The sequence below is a fragment of the Zalophus californianus genome, chromosome 4, assembly GCF_009762305.2.
Source record: "Zalophus californianus isolate mZalCal1 chromosome 4, mZalCal1.pri.v2, whole genome shotgun sequence".
NCBI classification, from domain to species: Eukaryota; Metazoa; Chordata; class Mammalia; order Carnivora; family Otariidae; genus Zalophus; species Zalophus californianus.
In genome coordinates this window covers 119422576-119437438 of record NC_045598.1, presented here as the reverse complement: position 1 = coordinate 119437438, position 14863 = coordinate 119422576, and the positions used below count along the sequence as shown (strand labels likewise).

General features: G+C 44.5%; 1 protein-coding gene across 6 annotated transcripts in view; it reads left to right on the top strand.

The window, feature by feature from the left end:
• NSMAF (neutral sphingomyelinase activation associated factor) overlaps positions 1–14863 on the top strand; it is a 72006-nt gene that overhangs the window by 37843 nt on the left and 19300 nt on the right. For all 6 annotated transcript variants that reach the window (XR_003523120.2, XM_027612051.2, XM_027612043.2 and 3 more), the window contains 15 exons: positions 524–700; positions 1977–2056; positions 2601–2691; positions 2785–2848; positions 3804–3855; positions 3963–4083; positions 4695–4826; positions 5580–5622; positions 5941–6104; positions 7577–7685; positions 9197–9255; positions 11721–11788; positions 12551–12618; positions 13048–13171; positions 14414–14497. Coding sequence is in view for 5 of the 6 variants with exons in the window: in XM_027612051.2 (XP_027467852.1) it covers positions 524–700; positions 1977–2056; positions 2601–2691; positions 2785–2848; positions 3804–3855; positions 3963–4083; positions 4695–4826; positions 5580–5622; positions 5941–6104; positions 7577–7685; positions 9197–9255; positions 11721–11788; positions 12551–12618; positions 13048–13171; positions 14414–14497 (1436 nt within the window). In the remaining variant the exon portion in view is untranslated. The remainder of the gene's footprint in view (positions 1–523; positions 701–1976; positions 2057–2600; positions 2692–2784; positions 2849–3803; positions 3856–3962; positions 4084–4694; positions 4827–5579; positions 5623–5940; positions 6105–7576; positions 7686–9196; positions 9256–11720; positions 11789–12550; positions 12619–13047; positions 13172–14413; positions 14498–14863) is intronic.

The window sequence follows — 14863 nt, the reverse complement described above, 5'->3', positions numbered from 1 at the left end:
ATATTTGCTCCATACCTTCATATTTGTTTTATATCATATATTTAATATAGACCATATGTTTTAGATATGTAGTAATATTCCCTCCTGGTGAATATCCTTGCAGATGTTCATATTTAATGCAACAGGTATTTGGTGAAAACCAACTACAGCCTACTTTTCATTTTCTTAAAACGTATTTTTCAAAAATGCATTAGAGGTTCTACATTTAAAACATCTAATTTTGGGGGCGCCTGGGCGGCTCAGTCGGTTAAGCATCCGCCTTCAGCTTGGGTCATGATCCCAGGGTCCTGGGATCGAGCCCCGTGTCAGGCTCCCTGCTCAGCCGGAAGCCTGCTTCTCCCTCTCCCTCTGCCTCTGCCCCTCCCCCTGTTTATGTGCGCTGTCTCTCTTTCTCTCTCTGTCAAGTAAATAAATAAAATATTAAAAAAAAAAAACACCAACCATCTAGTTTTTACACGCTCAGTACAACTTAGCCGGCGTTCGCCAAGTTCAGTGGCGACCCGGTGGGCCCTGTCCCCCTCAGAGCACCATGCGGCGGAGCGCACAGCGGAGAGCTACATGCTGCAGTGGCAGCGCGGGCACCTGTCCAACTACCAGTACCTCCTGCACCTCAACAACCTGGCGGACCGCAGCTGCAACGACCTCTCTCAGTACCCCGTGTTCCCGTGGGTCATCGGCGACTACTGCAGTGCCGAACTGGGTAAATGCTGGGTAAATGCCACAAAGCCGAGGGCTTAGAGGAAAGCCGGAGGTCCGACTGTGATCTGTGTAGGCAGATTTGAACCCATCTGGATTTCTGTACTAACGATTGCTGGTTTCCCTTCCGAGGTACCGGGTCGGTGGTCTCTAAGTTATATGGGCTTTACGTGTGTTTTCTCCACTATCGCTTAAATTCTTTTAATCCTAAAGAAAGGACTCACAGACTTCTTGAAAGACATGCCCAGAAAGTATGCGTATGTTTTTAAGCCATATCATTATTACATGTCATGACCACATTTGAAATGCTTGTTTTGCACTTTGAAAAATTGTTTCTCAGGTTGTCCTTTTGTTTTAGAATTCACACTCAAAAATGTGATTGCCAAAAGCCATAATTATTCATTTTAGAACATTTAGAAAGTGCTGAAATATTGAAAGAAGGAAATAAACCCATCATCAATAATTACATTAATGAGAGAGAACCATTTTAACCCTGTGGTATGTGTATTTCTCTCAACAAAAATGGGACTATATTATAATTTGATTTTGTAATATTCTAAATTATATATTATGAACAATAAATTCCTTTTAGACAGTTCACTAATCGAACCCTCACACTTGAAAGAAATAACAGACTTTCTGGGACTATGAGAATTTATTTCTGTGATAATATTCAGTCCGCAATTCTCAAATTATGTTATTATCACACAATAATAATATTCACTGTAATTCAAACTTCAGCAAATCTTGGTAGAAGAATGCTGACTTTTAAAATGTGCTTGTTTTTTGTTGTTGTTTTCCTTGGAATATATTTTTTTAAAACCAGTAGTTCTTTAAAAAAAAAAAAAAAATCGGGGCACCAGGGTGGCTCAGATGGTTAAGCATCTGCCTTCGGCTCAAGTCATTGATCTCCCCACATCGGGCTTCTGGCTCAGCAGGGAGTCTGCTTCTCCCTCTCCCTCTGCCTCTCCCCCTGCTTATGCTCTGTCTGTCTCTCTCAAATGAATAAATAAAATCTTTAAAAACAAATGAATAATTGGGGCATTTTCAAATTAGAGATGCTACTCTTGAGTGACTTGCTGACTTAAAACTCAAGCCCTAACCTTTACAGTTATGTAAGTGACTATCAGAAATACTCTAATTCTAATGGGTTTGTCTCAATTTTTTTAAAAATTATTTGTGGAAATAAATCTGTGCATGTGTATCCATGGCGGGGGGTAAGGTTATTAAGTGTAAGTTTGCTAGCTTTATTTTAATTAATACATTTTTTAAATCTACAGATTTGTCAAATCCAGGAATATTCCGGGATCTTAGCAGGCCAGTAGGGGCTCTAAACAAGGAACGGCTGGAGAGACTCCTGGTACGTGGATTTGGGGATGCCCGGCTTCTAAGCAGCTCCCTGAGCCATGGCCTCTGTTTTTATAGTAAGGGAAACTCATTTCTCCAGGACTTAGGGGAGGCCTATTCCGAGTGACTAGAAGATCTAGATCATACTTTTTCTTACTCGCTCTCTGCCCTCTGCCTTCCCCCGTGAGTTTAGCTGCTCGCCCACACCCATTTGCATCTTCTGCCTGCAGTTCAGGAAGTAGGAGGCAGGCCGCCTCACAAGTTTACGGATTTAGTTGCGCAAAGGCGCTCTCTGGTGAACTGCGCAAGAGCCGTGTAACGTCCGTTCTGTTCAGACCGGCCCAGCATTGTTCCCACTGAGCTAAGAAAAGCTAAATACTTGTCACGGGAATACTGTGTGTGTTCACAGTTGTTTTCCCCTCCTCTTCTCCCTTTCCTACTTAAGAGAGAAACTAAGGGATGTAATGTAGCCAGGCCACGATCTGAGGTTTGACTACTTGCGGCAGTCACTGTTTTCCTGGCCGACGCCTAGCAGGATCTTTCTCGGTCTGTTGCAGACCCGCTACCAGGAAATGCCAGAGCCAAAGTTCATGTACGGCAGTCACTACTCTTCCCCTGGCTACGTGCTCTTTTATCTTGTGAGGATCGGTAAGATTCCGTGTCAGTGCCCCCGATTCAGTGCTGTTTCTCGTGTGTTCTTGGGGGTTCTGTTACCTCACTTAACTCTGATTTCCCCTCTAGCGCCCGAGTACATGCTGTGTCTGCAGAATGGAAGATTTGATAACGCAGATAGAATGTTCAACAGGTTTGACCCAATGCTTCACCTACCCGTTCGTAAACTCTCTAATTGTAAACGTACAATGTGTTTGCTTCAAAAAACCGGATACACAAATGTCAAGAAATGCCAAGAATCGCTGATTGGTACATCTGTCTGTTCCTTTGAGGCTTTTTCTAGTCCTGTGTGTGTGTGTGTGTGTGTGTGTGTGTAACTGTAAGAACATCTTTCAATTACAGCTTTTGTCCTGCCTGTTTGTAGCCTCGTCGTATTCAATATTGAAGTGTTCCCCCTATATCAGATGTTCACAGTGACTTTGAAATTATTTTATCACATCCTAATGTATGCCATAATTTAAGTATTTTAACTATTCCTCTATTGTTGGACATTTAGACCGTTTCCAACGTCTCCTTATTCTAAATAATTCTGCTGTGACTTGAATATAATCTCCTGTGAGTGTTTAAATATTTCCTTGCCAAAAAAAAAAAAAAAAAAGCCAGAAAATATGGAGAAAACTAAGTTCGCCCGGCCTCCCACCACGCTGAGATAACATTCATTGTTAATCTTTTGGTCTGTGTCTCTCCAGTCTTTCCAAGCTGTGTCGAGTTTAATCCCTTTCTGAAATGAGCTATTAAAACAGCCATGCTAGGTGTTCCGTGTTTAAGCAGCAGCCTGTGTTGGCCCTTCGATGAGGCAGTGTGTGGTTGGAGGCTTATGGCGTGGGCTTGGAGATGCCCTGTCTGGGTCTGTGTCTTCACCCCGTGTCACTCCCTGCATGAACTCAGAGAAGGCGTCTCTTCTGTCAAAGGGGGATCCTCATACACATGTCAAGAATTATGAGTTAATGGGAGAAATGAATTAATACAGGTGAAGTGTAGGACAACACCTAGGTGCATAGACAGCCCTGTGGTTGCTATTTCCAGACCCAAGACTTAAGATCAGTTGATTTTTTTTTTTTTTTTTTTTTTTTTTTTTTTGTGTCTAGTATCGCAGAAACTTGGAAAAACTGTTTGGATGGCGCAACTGATTTTAAAGAGGTAAGCAGTTAACAAAGCTAATAATTCACTGGGCTTGTGGTTTCTAATGGCTTTAAAAAATGTTTGTTGCTGTTCTTTCCACCCCCTTACCCCCCCCCCCATTTCAGTTGATTCCAGAATTCTATGGTGATGATGTCAGCTTTTTAGTCAATAGTCTGAAGTTGGATCTGGGAAAGAGACAAGGTGGACAGATGGTTGATGATGTGGAACTCCCACCCTGGGCACGGAGTGAGTACCACCCTGGAAGTACCCAATTTCAGCAGTTCTTCAGCCAGGGGGGCCACTTCAGTATTGTGATTTAGTTGCCTGGGTTTTTTAAAAAATACCAGCATACTTCTCTATGTAAATGAGGCGCTATCTCAGTCCTCTTCCAAATCAGAACTAGTCTTGTGAGCCTGTGATGTAAAAACATCGATACGTATTTGAAAGACCTAAATGTTGTGAAAGTGATCTTCGCCACTCCCCTCCCCCTCACCAGAATTGATATTTTATATGATGGGGGCAAAAAAAACCTCATTAATAAATATGTACCTCGGGACCCCTGGGTGGCTCAGTGGGTTAAGGGTTTGCTTTCAGCTCAGGTCATGATCCCTGCAGTCCTAGGATTGAGCCCGCATCCCCTGCTCAGCGGGGAGCCTGCTCCTCCCTCTGCCTGCCCCTCCCCCTGTTTATGCTCGCGTGCTCTCTCTCTCTCTCTGACAAATAAATAAAATCTTTAAAAAACAAACAAATATGTACCTCTTGCCTCTCCTAGAAGCTTTATTTGCATATGGATAGACAAAAGAAATGGGAGAGAATAAATGAAGACAGTGATGTTTTGATCGAGTCTAATCTAATAGGTCCCGAGGACTTTCTCCAGAAGAGCAAAGACGCATTGGAAAGCAATTATGTGTCAGAGCACCTTCATGAGTGGATCGATCTCATATTCGGCTATAAGCAAAAAGGGAGTGATGCCGTTGGGGCCCATAACGGTACGTGAGTCTCAGAATTGTCACATAGCATTTGATGAAAACAAAAGCACAAAGGAAGAGGAGAAAACGCGGCCAGAGCAGTCAAGCTCATGTTGGGCAGCAGCATCTTCTGTCAGCAGACAGTGGCTCCCGGCTCCATGGCCCTGGGTCAGATACGGAGTAACAGAGGAGGAAGGACTTTGGCCTAAAGAACCCCAGCTTCACCCCGATCCCCAGAGGTGTTTTTCTAAAGTCTTCCAATTTTAGCATTACTCTCCATCCCACTCACTAATTAAAACTCAATCAGAATATGATAGAAGAGCACCCCCACCCCCCTGTTCCTCTGAAGGGCCCCCGGGCTTCTTATTAATGGAGGAAAAAGAAAACTGTGGCAGCCCCCCTCCCCAACCCCCGGGCTCCTTCTTACCTGCCTCCAGGCTGCCCGGTGGTGTCAGCTGGTGAAGAGAAGCTGGCAGGTCAGGCTGGACCTCACGCACGGCAGTGCAGGGTGATTGGCGCTTCCCCTGGGGGCAGATACCTGGAGATAAGAGGCTGTCTCACCTGCCAGTTGGATTTCTGCTCGGCGAAAGATAACTTGGGTTGATATTTATTGCCGTTGGTTTTTATTAGTCTTTTTTTGCAAAATGACCATCAGTTTCTTTGAATAGAAGTTTAAAGTTGTTGAGTTTTTAAGATTCTGTGCAGAGCGTCAATCATAACCAAACAGTACCTCTTTCAAGAGGGTTTTTCATCTCTTTTTTTTTTTTTTTTCAGTATTTCATCCCCTGACCTATGAAGGAGGCGTAGACTTGAACAGGTACCTATACGTCTAGAAGGAGCTTCTACTTAAGTTACGAAATACCTCTTTGTCTAAATGATGAATGCAGCTCTTTGATCATATGAAGGTGTGGAAATTTTACAGTGAATTATATCTTGCTTTCCCCATTAGGTAAGTCACCGAGCCTCAGAAAATTCTCTTAAGATCTGTGGTGAGGCTCGGACAGCCCTGGCACATAGTCACTGTTACTATTTGAGGGTCAAACCTCTCTCCTGTTGAGCTGCATTATTTGACATTTGTGCTCTTGGGGAACTCGAACCTCGAGGGTCACTGCGTTATTTGTGTTCTGTCCTAAAGCATCGAGGACCCTGACGAGAAAGTAGCCATGCTGACCCAAATCTTGGAGTTTGGCCAGACGCCAAAACAGCTCTTTGTGACACCACATCCTCGACGGATCACCCCGAAGTTTAAGAATTTCTCCCAAACCTGCAGTCATAATGCTCCCATGGCAGATTCTCCAGGTAAGTTTTGTAAAGAGAGTAAATGTGAGCACGCTTCGTTTCTCTTTTCTGATTCGGATGTTCCTGAGGATTCTGCAGAGTAGGTGAGTCATGAACTGTCATGTGGCCTAGAGGTGGTTGTGTTTGGGCATCCGACTGCACTTCTCCTGAGAAACAACAACTCGACAAGCCTGTTTTTGTTGTTTCCTTTGTGTTTTAACTGCTGATTTTAAAGAAAATCAAGTTACTTTTATTTCCCGGTCGTGTTATTCCTTTTACATGAGACTTGGCAGTATTTTGTTGTTGTTCTGCCTCTCCTTTTCTGTGGTTTTCCAAGCCAGTGTTTGGTGCTTAGCCGGTCACCTTCACATTGGCCCGTCCTGGCTGCACTGCTCCCATGGTCACCCTTGGCCCCACTCTCCCCTGTTCTCTCCCAGACACAACTTCCTCCATCCCTCATTCTCCTCCTTCCCCACATACAGATCCTGAATTCAACGTGCTTTGTTTTCTTTATTTGATTCATTCTCTTCGTCAGTCATTCGACAAACATTTACAGAGTCTCTGTTGTTTCCCGGCCCCGTGCTCGGTGCTAAAATGAACTTGACCCTGTTGTCACACCTCGTATTTGGAGAAGGAGGAAAAAATACTCCCTGTCACCCAGTTATCCGTGTTTCACATTTCACAAAGGACAGCCTGAAGCCCTCGGGCTCCCAGGAGGAGTCTGACACTATGTGGAACTTTGGGAGCAAAGTCCCATGATTCCTTATCATCCTTACTTCTATCTGTTCCAGGCACCCAGGGACGTCGTAGGTTCCCAGAGCAGAGTATCTCTCACGCCGGGAGGAATAGCTCTCAGGGGCCCGGGATCCAGGGCTAGCCAGGAGTTCTTCTCTCTAAGAGAGAATGCCTCACGGGGTTCAGTCATAAAGACCATAAGATGATCTTGTGATGTCTCTTTAAACCCATGCCCCGCTTAGTCACCAGGCTCATACCACTGTCTTGTGATTATACTAAGGAGCACTTGCCCCCCAGCCCTTCAGAAGACAGGAGGGACAGCTTCCCTCGTCCTGGCCAGGGTGCTTATAGCTCGGAACACATCTGCTTTCTCCCCCTCAAAACCAAAATGAAACCTCAGCATTTGTAGGGAATGGTCAGGCTTTTGCAACCATTACTGACAAGGAAATGTTACTCAGTCTTGTGTTTCCTGAAGCTCCTAAGGCAGGGGCTGAGTGAAAACTTTGGGGACACTGATAAGAGTATAAAAAGACTTCAGTATTCAAAGATACTTTTTAATTTTTCTCCCAATATGTTATTTAGATTATACATTTTATCATTTTCCTTGACGAACATGGAGCTCCCAAGTACATTTCAGAGTAGTCATATATTTCAGTGGGGCATTTTGTTTCCTTGGTCATTTGATTTTAATAGAAAATATTGTGACCCTGATGCTTGTTAATAATTCCGTTGACTCACTTGGCAACAATTCAATGTAGTCTCTCCAGGTGAAGAGTCTTTTGAAGACCTGACTGAAGAAAGCAAAAGCCTGGCTTGGAATAACATCACCAAACTGCAGTTACATGAGCAATATAAAATCCACAAAGAGTAAGAACACCTCTGTGCCGTCCTTGCAAAACTTGGGGTCTTGGCCTGGAGCGAAGCCACACTGTTTTAAGTGGAGTCAAGGGGGTGGAAATTCTCTTTCAATGTTGTCTTGATTGGTTTTTCTCCCCCCAAAATGTCTGTAGTGATGAGCCATGTGGGGTCAATGTGGCAAGGGAAAGTTCGGCACAAAATGGATTTCTGTCAGCCTTCCATGCTGTCATTTCTACCCCTGGTCTTTCTAGAGCCCACAACGGGGTCTGCGGCCAGCAGGTAGTTTTATGCCTCTCCAACTGGGGTACACAGCCCCTCGAGTCTTTGATGGGAGAAACATGGTGTATCTTCCCCAAGTGTTGGATTCACAGATATTGTAGGGGAAAAATGTGTCCTTTTAAAAAATTATAACAAATATGTGTAGAGAGAGAGAGAGATCAAAAGGCTAAGTTCACAGGAGTTTTAAAAGTAATACCTGTACTTTCAAAAAAAGGGCTTGCTGTCAGACCCAGAGAGGTTATGAGTGTTCAGACTTCTGCCCTTAAGGATGGTCACACCTTTTGGTAGGAAGGCTTGAGAAGCACTGACCTCCCCTGAGCCATCCTATTACGGATGGGAAAACCCAGGCTCAGAGATGAGCCCGTTGGCCTGCTCCATGGCCATAGACATCCTGTCTGACATGTTGATATCACAGACACCATGGGTCACGGGTGGGTCTGAATGTCCCAGTCTACTTCAGATCTATAGCTCCGGATCAGAGCAGAGCCGCCTGCAAAGAAATATATAGTTCACCTTACTCATAACAGTGGCTTTTTGGGCGCCTGGGTGGCTCAGTTGGTTAAGCAACTGCCTTCGGCTCGGGTCATGATCCAGGAGTCCCCGGATTGAGTCCCACATCAGGCTCCCTGCTCGGCAGAGAGTCGGCTTCTCCCTCCGACCCTCCCCCGTCTCGTGTGCTCTGTCTCTCTCATTCTCTCTCTCTCAAATAAATAAAATCTTAAAAAAAAAATAACAGTGGCTTTTCTTTTCTCAACTTCTCTAAGTGATACATAGAAAGAGGCCTTATCATCCCGGGCAGTGTAGACATGAATGAACCTGTGAAAGGAAATGGTAGAACCAGACAATGGTATCATCACTGAACAGATGCTCGGTAAATTTGACTCAGCAGCGAAGCAAGTGAAGTAAAGAAGAGTTTCAGTAATTTGGGTGATAGTCAGAGAAGGTGAAACTGAAGGAGAAGCAGATTTCCAGTTGTCAGGGAAGGTGTTCGACTTTGAATATGGCAGCCAGGGAAGACGAGAGTGGGAATGGTTTCTGGCCACAGGTCTCACCAAAACAAAATTCGAAGCTCCCAAATGATTTGGTCGTGGCAGGTGTAATATGTGCGGGACAGATCCAGCAGACAGGCTGTGACGAAAAAAAAAATACAGAAACTTGGTAAAATGAAACCAAGGACTTGAAAGAGACAAGTGTCTCAGCACATGGTTGTTGGTAACGTATAAAACTCTGTCTTTAAACAGGGCAGTTACTGGAATAGCCGTCTCTTGCAACGGGTCTTCCGTCTTTACAACCTCACAAGGTATGTTTCCCGGCCTGAACAGTGGTTTACCTGAAACCACAAAGTATCCACGTTTCTTAACTCTCCGTCAAGGATTCCACTTGAGTGTGCCACCTCCACGTAAGGTGGACTTTGAGCAGTTTGTGGCATTTGACAGAAAATGTCATTGTAGTTTGCCAGAAACAATCACGAGAATGCCTTTCTGTTGCTGATGAGGCTTCCAGAAACTTCAGGGACAGGGCAGAAAGAGCTTATTCCCCGGCCCCGTGCTTGGCGGGAGGCGCGCACACTCCTGCGGGTCCGCCCGAACCCAGAACGTGCCGGCGGCTGTGGGGTGCAGCTGGGGCGCCCCAGGGCACAGTGCGCTGGGGCATGAGCCAGTGCACGTTTGCTGTTAGGTGTTTCATTTGTGTCATGCGGTATATATTCCAGGGTGTTTGTTGTTGAATTTCGCTGGAAATCCAATGCATGCATTGTTAACGTTCTTCTACATTATCAGGTTGTATCTTAGTCATCCTGCTTATGTTTTAAGACAACTGGCTCTGACAGAGTGAGTAGCCAGCTGTTTTTGAGGGGACTTGTCTTTTAGCCTTCATCATAGGAAATCACATGTTTCATTGAGTCTGGAAATGGTGCCATCCAACTAAGCCCTTCCAGAGAAATCAGAGTTACTACTCTTGGGTTCTATGATGGTGGTTTGTTATCTGTAGCATGTCCTTCCTTGCTCTTTCAAGGACAACCTCAGGATGCATAAAGCAGAATTTTCCACAAAGCATAGATAATGGTTCTACGGTAGGCCAAAGGAAGTGGACGTGCAGGACGCACACTGGGCCCCGTTGGGGTCAGCAAGACGATGCTGACAGAGGGAAGCAGTCTGCGTTCTCCCAGGATCCTGCCCGCCGAATGTGCCAGCATCGTAACACCAGACCGAATGCTTTATCGTGAAAGCAGTTTATCTCTAAAGCTTTATCGTTAAGCAGAGCCTGTGTTCTTAGCTGGATTTTTCTGCCAGGGTTTAAGTCCCTCAGTCTCTTGTAATTGGATGACCTTGTAAACCATGAGTTTGGGGAGCCTCGAGGCTTTAAACCCCTGACGCTCATTAAGCATGGCATCCCTTCCTTGTAAATTTACCAAGTGAAGAGGAAAAAGGGTTCCTTTTTCTTTTTTTTTTTAAGGCAAAAGCCTTTGGTTTTTTTCTTTTTGTTTTTTCTGTCAATAACTTGTAGTACTGACTTATGCCTGTGCTGATCGTCACCCCAGGGTGGCCTGCCTTCCTCACATCCGCGGTCTTTGTTGGGCTGTGTGGGCACGTGGTGGGGGGCTCATCAGCTGCAAGCCTGGCTCGGGCGAGCTTTGGTCAGGCTCACCTCTAGCATGGGCACGGAATCTTCGGTTTTGAGAACAGCATCCTTATACCCTGGGCTGGTTTACAGCCTTCTGTAAGATGCCCCAAATTAATAAGCTGCAGTAAACTTCATGGTGACGACTCAGAAATGCCTGATCGGAATCAGAAATGCTGACTTCTTCGGAGTCAGCAGCATGGTGGCGAAGAGGCTCAGAGTTGAGAATGCCCCACAGGGTAAAGTTCTGGTCATATTGTGTTACTCTTCGGACTTTGTTTCCAAGCTGATGCTGGAGAGTGTTTCAGCTTGATAAAGTCTCAGGACTTGCCTGTGTTGGTGTTGCAAAAATGAGGTCGAAATGTTAAATCTTACTCTACAGAAGAAATTATTTCAAGCTCATTCTGACCTTTTCTTTATCATGTTATGTGTTTACAAATTAGGAAATGTGTTATTTGTTTCAAATATGGGATGTTTGGAGCCCATTGTTATTTTTGCAAGTCTTGGTTCCCAAGAGATTGTTTTGCTACACTTTTTTAAGCTTCTGTTAGGCGAGGAAATTTTAATCCCTACTTTATTATTCTTTAGGAAGTCAGCGGTTGCTTCATAAATGCTAATTCAAGACAGGTGTATCACACCATAATTGGGCTATTTGTTAAAAAAAACGTATATGGCCATGATTTTTGTTGTCTTTTATTTAAAATTGCTATTTTATTCCTCTTTAACTTTTTTTTTTAAAGATTTTCTTTATTTGAGAGAGCATGAGCGGGGGGGGGGGGGGCGGGGGGGGGGAACAGAGGCAGGGGGAGAAGCAGACTCCCCGCGGAGCAGGGAGCCTGATGCGGGGCTCAGTCCCAGGACCCTGGGATCATGACCTGAGCTGAAGGCAGATGCCTAACAACTGAGCCCCCCAGGCGCCCCTCCTCTTTAACTTTGAGCAGTGACTAGGCCTGCGCCGGGTTCAGTCATGCTGAGATGTGAGCAGTGTGCTGGGCCGGGACTGGGTACGCGTCGGTTTCCTTGTCGTGGGGTGACAGGTGACCAGATGGGGCCCCAGATCCTCTGGCCCCACCTACCGCCCGCTCCAGCTTCCTGCTCTCTCTAGGAAATCTTTCTCATGTTTTTGCCTTCTCATCATTAAATCAGATTCCACCTTGAAGATGTTCTCCAAGGAATCCAAAATGCTACAAAGAAGTATATCGTTTTCAAATATGGTGAGTTCATTTTAATTTTAAACTAGTGGTATAATGGAAATTCATGTAGCAGTTTGTTTTATACACACACACGATGGCATTTCGTTTCTTCCCAAGCAACTGGGTTTATTCCTGTGAGGTGTCTACAGAATGCCTTGGTGACATTACTTCTAAATTCAGTTTAAAAATTTTTCAGGGTGCCTCTTTCTCAAAATACAGTGATTTTGTTTGGAGCCTAGAAAACTAGAAGTGCCACCCAGTAGAATTCCCCTTAATAAATCTTTCCTTTTCTGGAACTGTCAAACTAAACGTTGTCTGTGTTTTTTAAATAATGTGTGCATTTCTGAGTGGATAGGACCCCGAATACTAGAAAACCAATTCTTCCGAAAAAACACATTATTCATGTAAACCATCTGAAAGGTTTTGGAAGTTCTCCCCACTCGTAGAAGCCCGTAATCCAGAGAGGCTCAGCCCAGCTTCCCCTCACGATTTACCCGTGTGAGGAGTTCCTCCAGCCCAGGGTCGTGAGGACCATCCAGAAACCCTCAGGCTAGATCCATGTGCCCTGGACATGCTTTGACTTTCTTTCTTACATATGGGAAGAAACTAAGCATCTGGAATTAGCCAGTTGAAAAAAAAAAAAAAAACTTCCCAAATACCAGGAAGGCCAAAATAAATGGAATTTGAGCATTAATTTTGGGGGGAGCTTTACAAGATAGTTTTACCGTGTGAGGGATTTACTAATTATTGTAAATAATTAATGTCAAACCATTTGTATTTCAGGCTTTGTCATCTTGTTTACTTTTGCCAGGCGATGCCACTGTCATAAGTTCTTCATGGGATAATAATGTGTATGTATCTGAGCGTGCTCCTGGTGGAATTCCTCACGCGGCGTAGCTGTCTTTGTGGGCAGAAGGCAGGAAAGGACAGGTCTTCTGTTGGCGGGACGCTGCGTTGTTTTCAGAGAGGAACGGATCTTAGATAAGGGTAGTCCTGGTGGCTTTGACTGTGATTATTTGAATCTAATAATTTCTCCCACCAGACTCTGTTTCTTCTCTCTCTAACCTGGGGTGAAAACACAAATGAGCCAGACCTAGAGATTTCTAGTTTCAAATTCAGATATTGAGTATTTTGGTTTAATAACATGAGAATAAGTACTCTGTAATTCTAGTGAGTCTTAGTACAGAATTAAACAACATAATACTCCTTGAATATGTGTTTAAGAGTCTCACAATTAGGCTGGGATGCTTTTTAATAGTTCTCATCCTCTTTTCTGTTAGCTATTTTTACTCCATAGCATTTGCAAGGCGCCAGGACACGTTAATGGGCCACGACGACGCCGTCAGTAAGATCTGTTGGCGTGACAACCGACTGTATTCCGCGTCGTGGGACTCCACGGTGAAGGTCGGTAGAGAATTTCTAACCTCAAGTGTTTGGATACCGCAAGTATTGTAAACCATTCGACACCTGTTGTTAATGTGCTCGGTCATTTCGCTCTTTTTCACAAAGTGTGTCGGTGATCTGTAAAGATACTGAGCGCTATTGCCTGTGGTTTTTCAACATGCGTACTTCTCAATAGGAAGTTTTCCCAGTTTTTGTACTGTGTGCTCACCTGAGGGTTGGAATGATGCGGAATTCATGAGACAGGGTTACGGAGAAATACAGGTGACCCTTGAACAACACAGGTCTGCACTGCGCAGGTCCACTTAGAGACATGGAGTTGTGTCAATAAATACAGTACTGTAAATTTATGATTTTCTTAACATTTTCTTTAGCTTACTTTATTAAGACTACGGTATATAGTACATGCAACACAAAATACATTAGTCAGCTGTTTATGTTACTTGTAAGACTTCCGGTCAACAGTAGGCTATTAGCACTAAAGTTTTGGGGAAATCAAAGTTATACGTAGATTTTCAACTGCATGGAGTGGGGGGTCGGGGCCCTTCCTCCCCTCCCCCCGCATCGTTCAATAGCCAACTGTATACAGTAGCAGCCCCTCTTTATCTCACACAGTTGGAACTAGCAGAAAATGTCAAGTTAAAGTGGGGAATCATGAAAAGAGAATGCATTTTGTTTCAAGTTAGAATATGTAAATGTACTTTCATTCACCATTCTATTGATGTGGGGCCATCCTTGGCGTCTTCTTTGGGACCCTACACAACTGTCTTGCAAAGACCACACCAGTATTCATCCTCAGTTTCCAATTTGTATTTATGTAAAAAGAAAGCAAGAACCTAAAATTGTTAGAATTCCTTCAAGAGTTTTTCAGGATTTCCCCCCATTCTTAAAAATTTTCTTGCCTACACCAAAGTTTAGTAATTTTTTTGGTGACTTGCCTTTTTAGGTCTTCTCAAAACATTAATAGACACTACACTTTCGCACTCACGTTGCCTTAGTTCGCACAAACACCAAAGAATGCAACAGCAAGTGCTAAGGATAGAAACAGACACACAGGTGCCCCTGACACTCGGTGAGCGCCCGTGGCGGGAACAAAAGCACGGGCGCCAGAAGCATTCACAGCTTTCTTTTGTTGGCAAGTACGTTAACTGGCAGTGGTTGGTCCAGAGCATTTTTCTTGAATGTGTTAGAAATGCTTTCGTTCTAAATGTTTGCAAATACCTTCCGCAATATATTGCACCTTAGGTGTGGTCCGGTGTTGCTGCAGAAATGACATGCACCAGAAGACAGCGGTTTGACATGCTCGCTGAGCTGGAACACGATGTCAGTGTGAGTACTGGCGACAGCACTGCTCCAAAGCTGAGCCTGAGTCCAGGGGAGGGTGGGAGCGGTTGGTTTTAACCGTGTGGTTATTTTTTGTTTCATTTTATTTTGCTTACCGGAGGAGAGCATGTGCTCTCCATTCTTTTCTTTGACTCGACTCTTGGGGTTTGCAAGTCTGCCTTGTGTTTTTCCCCTCCAACTTGCCATTTCCCTGAGAATTACCTACCATCCATCAGACTTCCAAAATACCAGTTTCTGAGCATGACACTGAATATTTGGACACAAACTGTTCGGGGCATTGTCTTTCGTGTTTTCTGACACAGACAGTAGAAGGGACCATCTGTCCAGCGTGCCGCCCTCCCGACAGTCTGG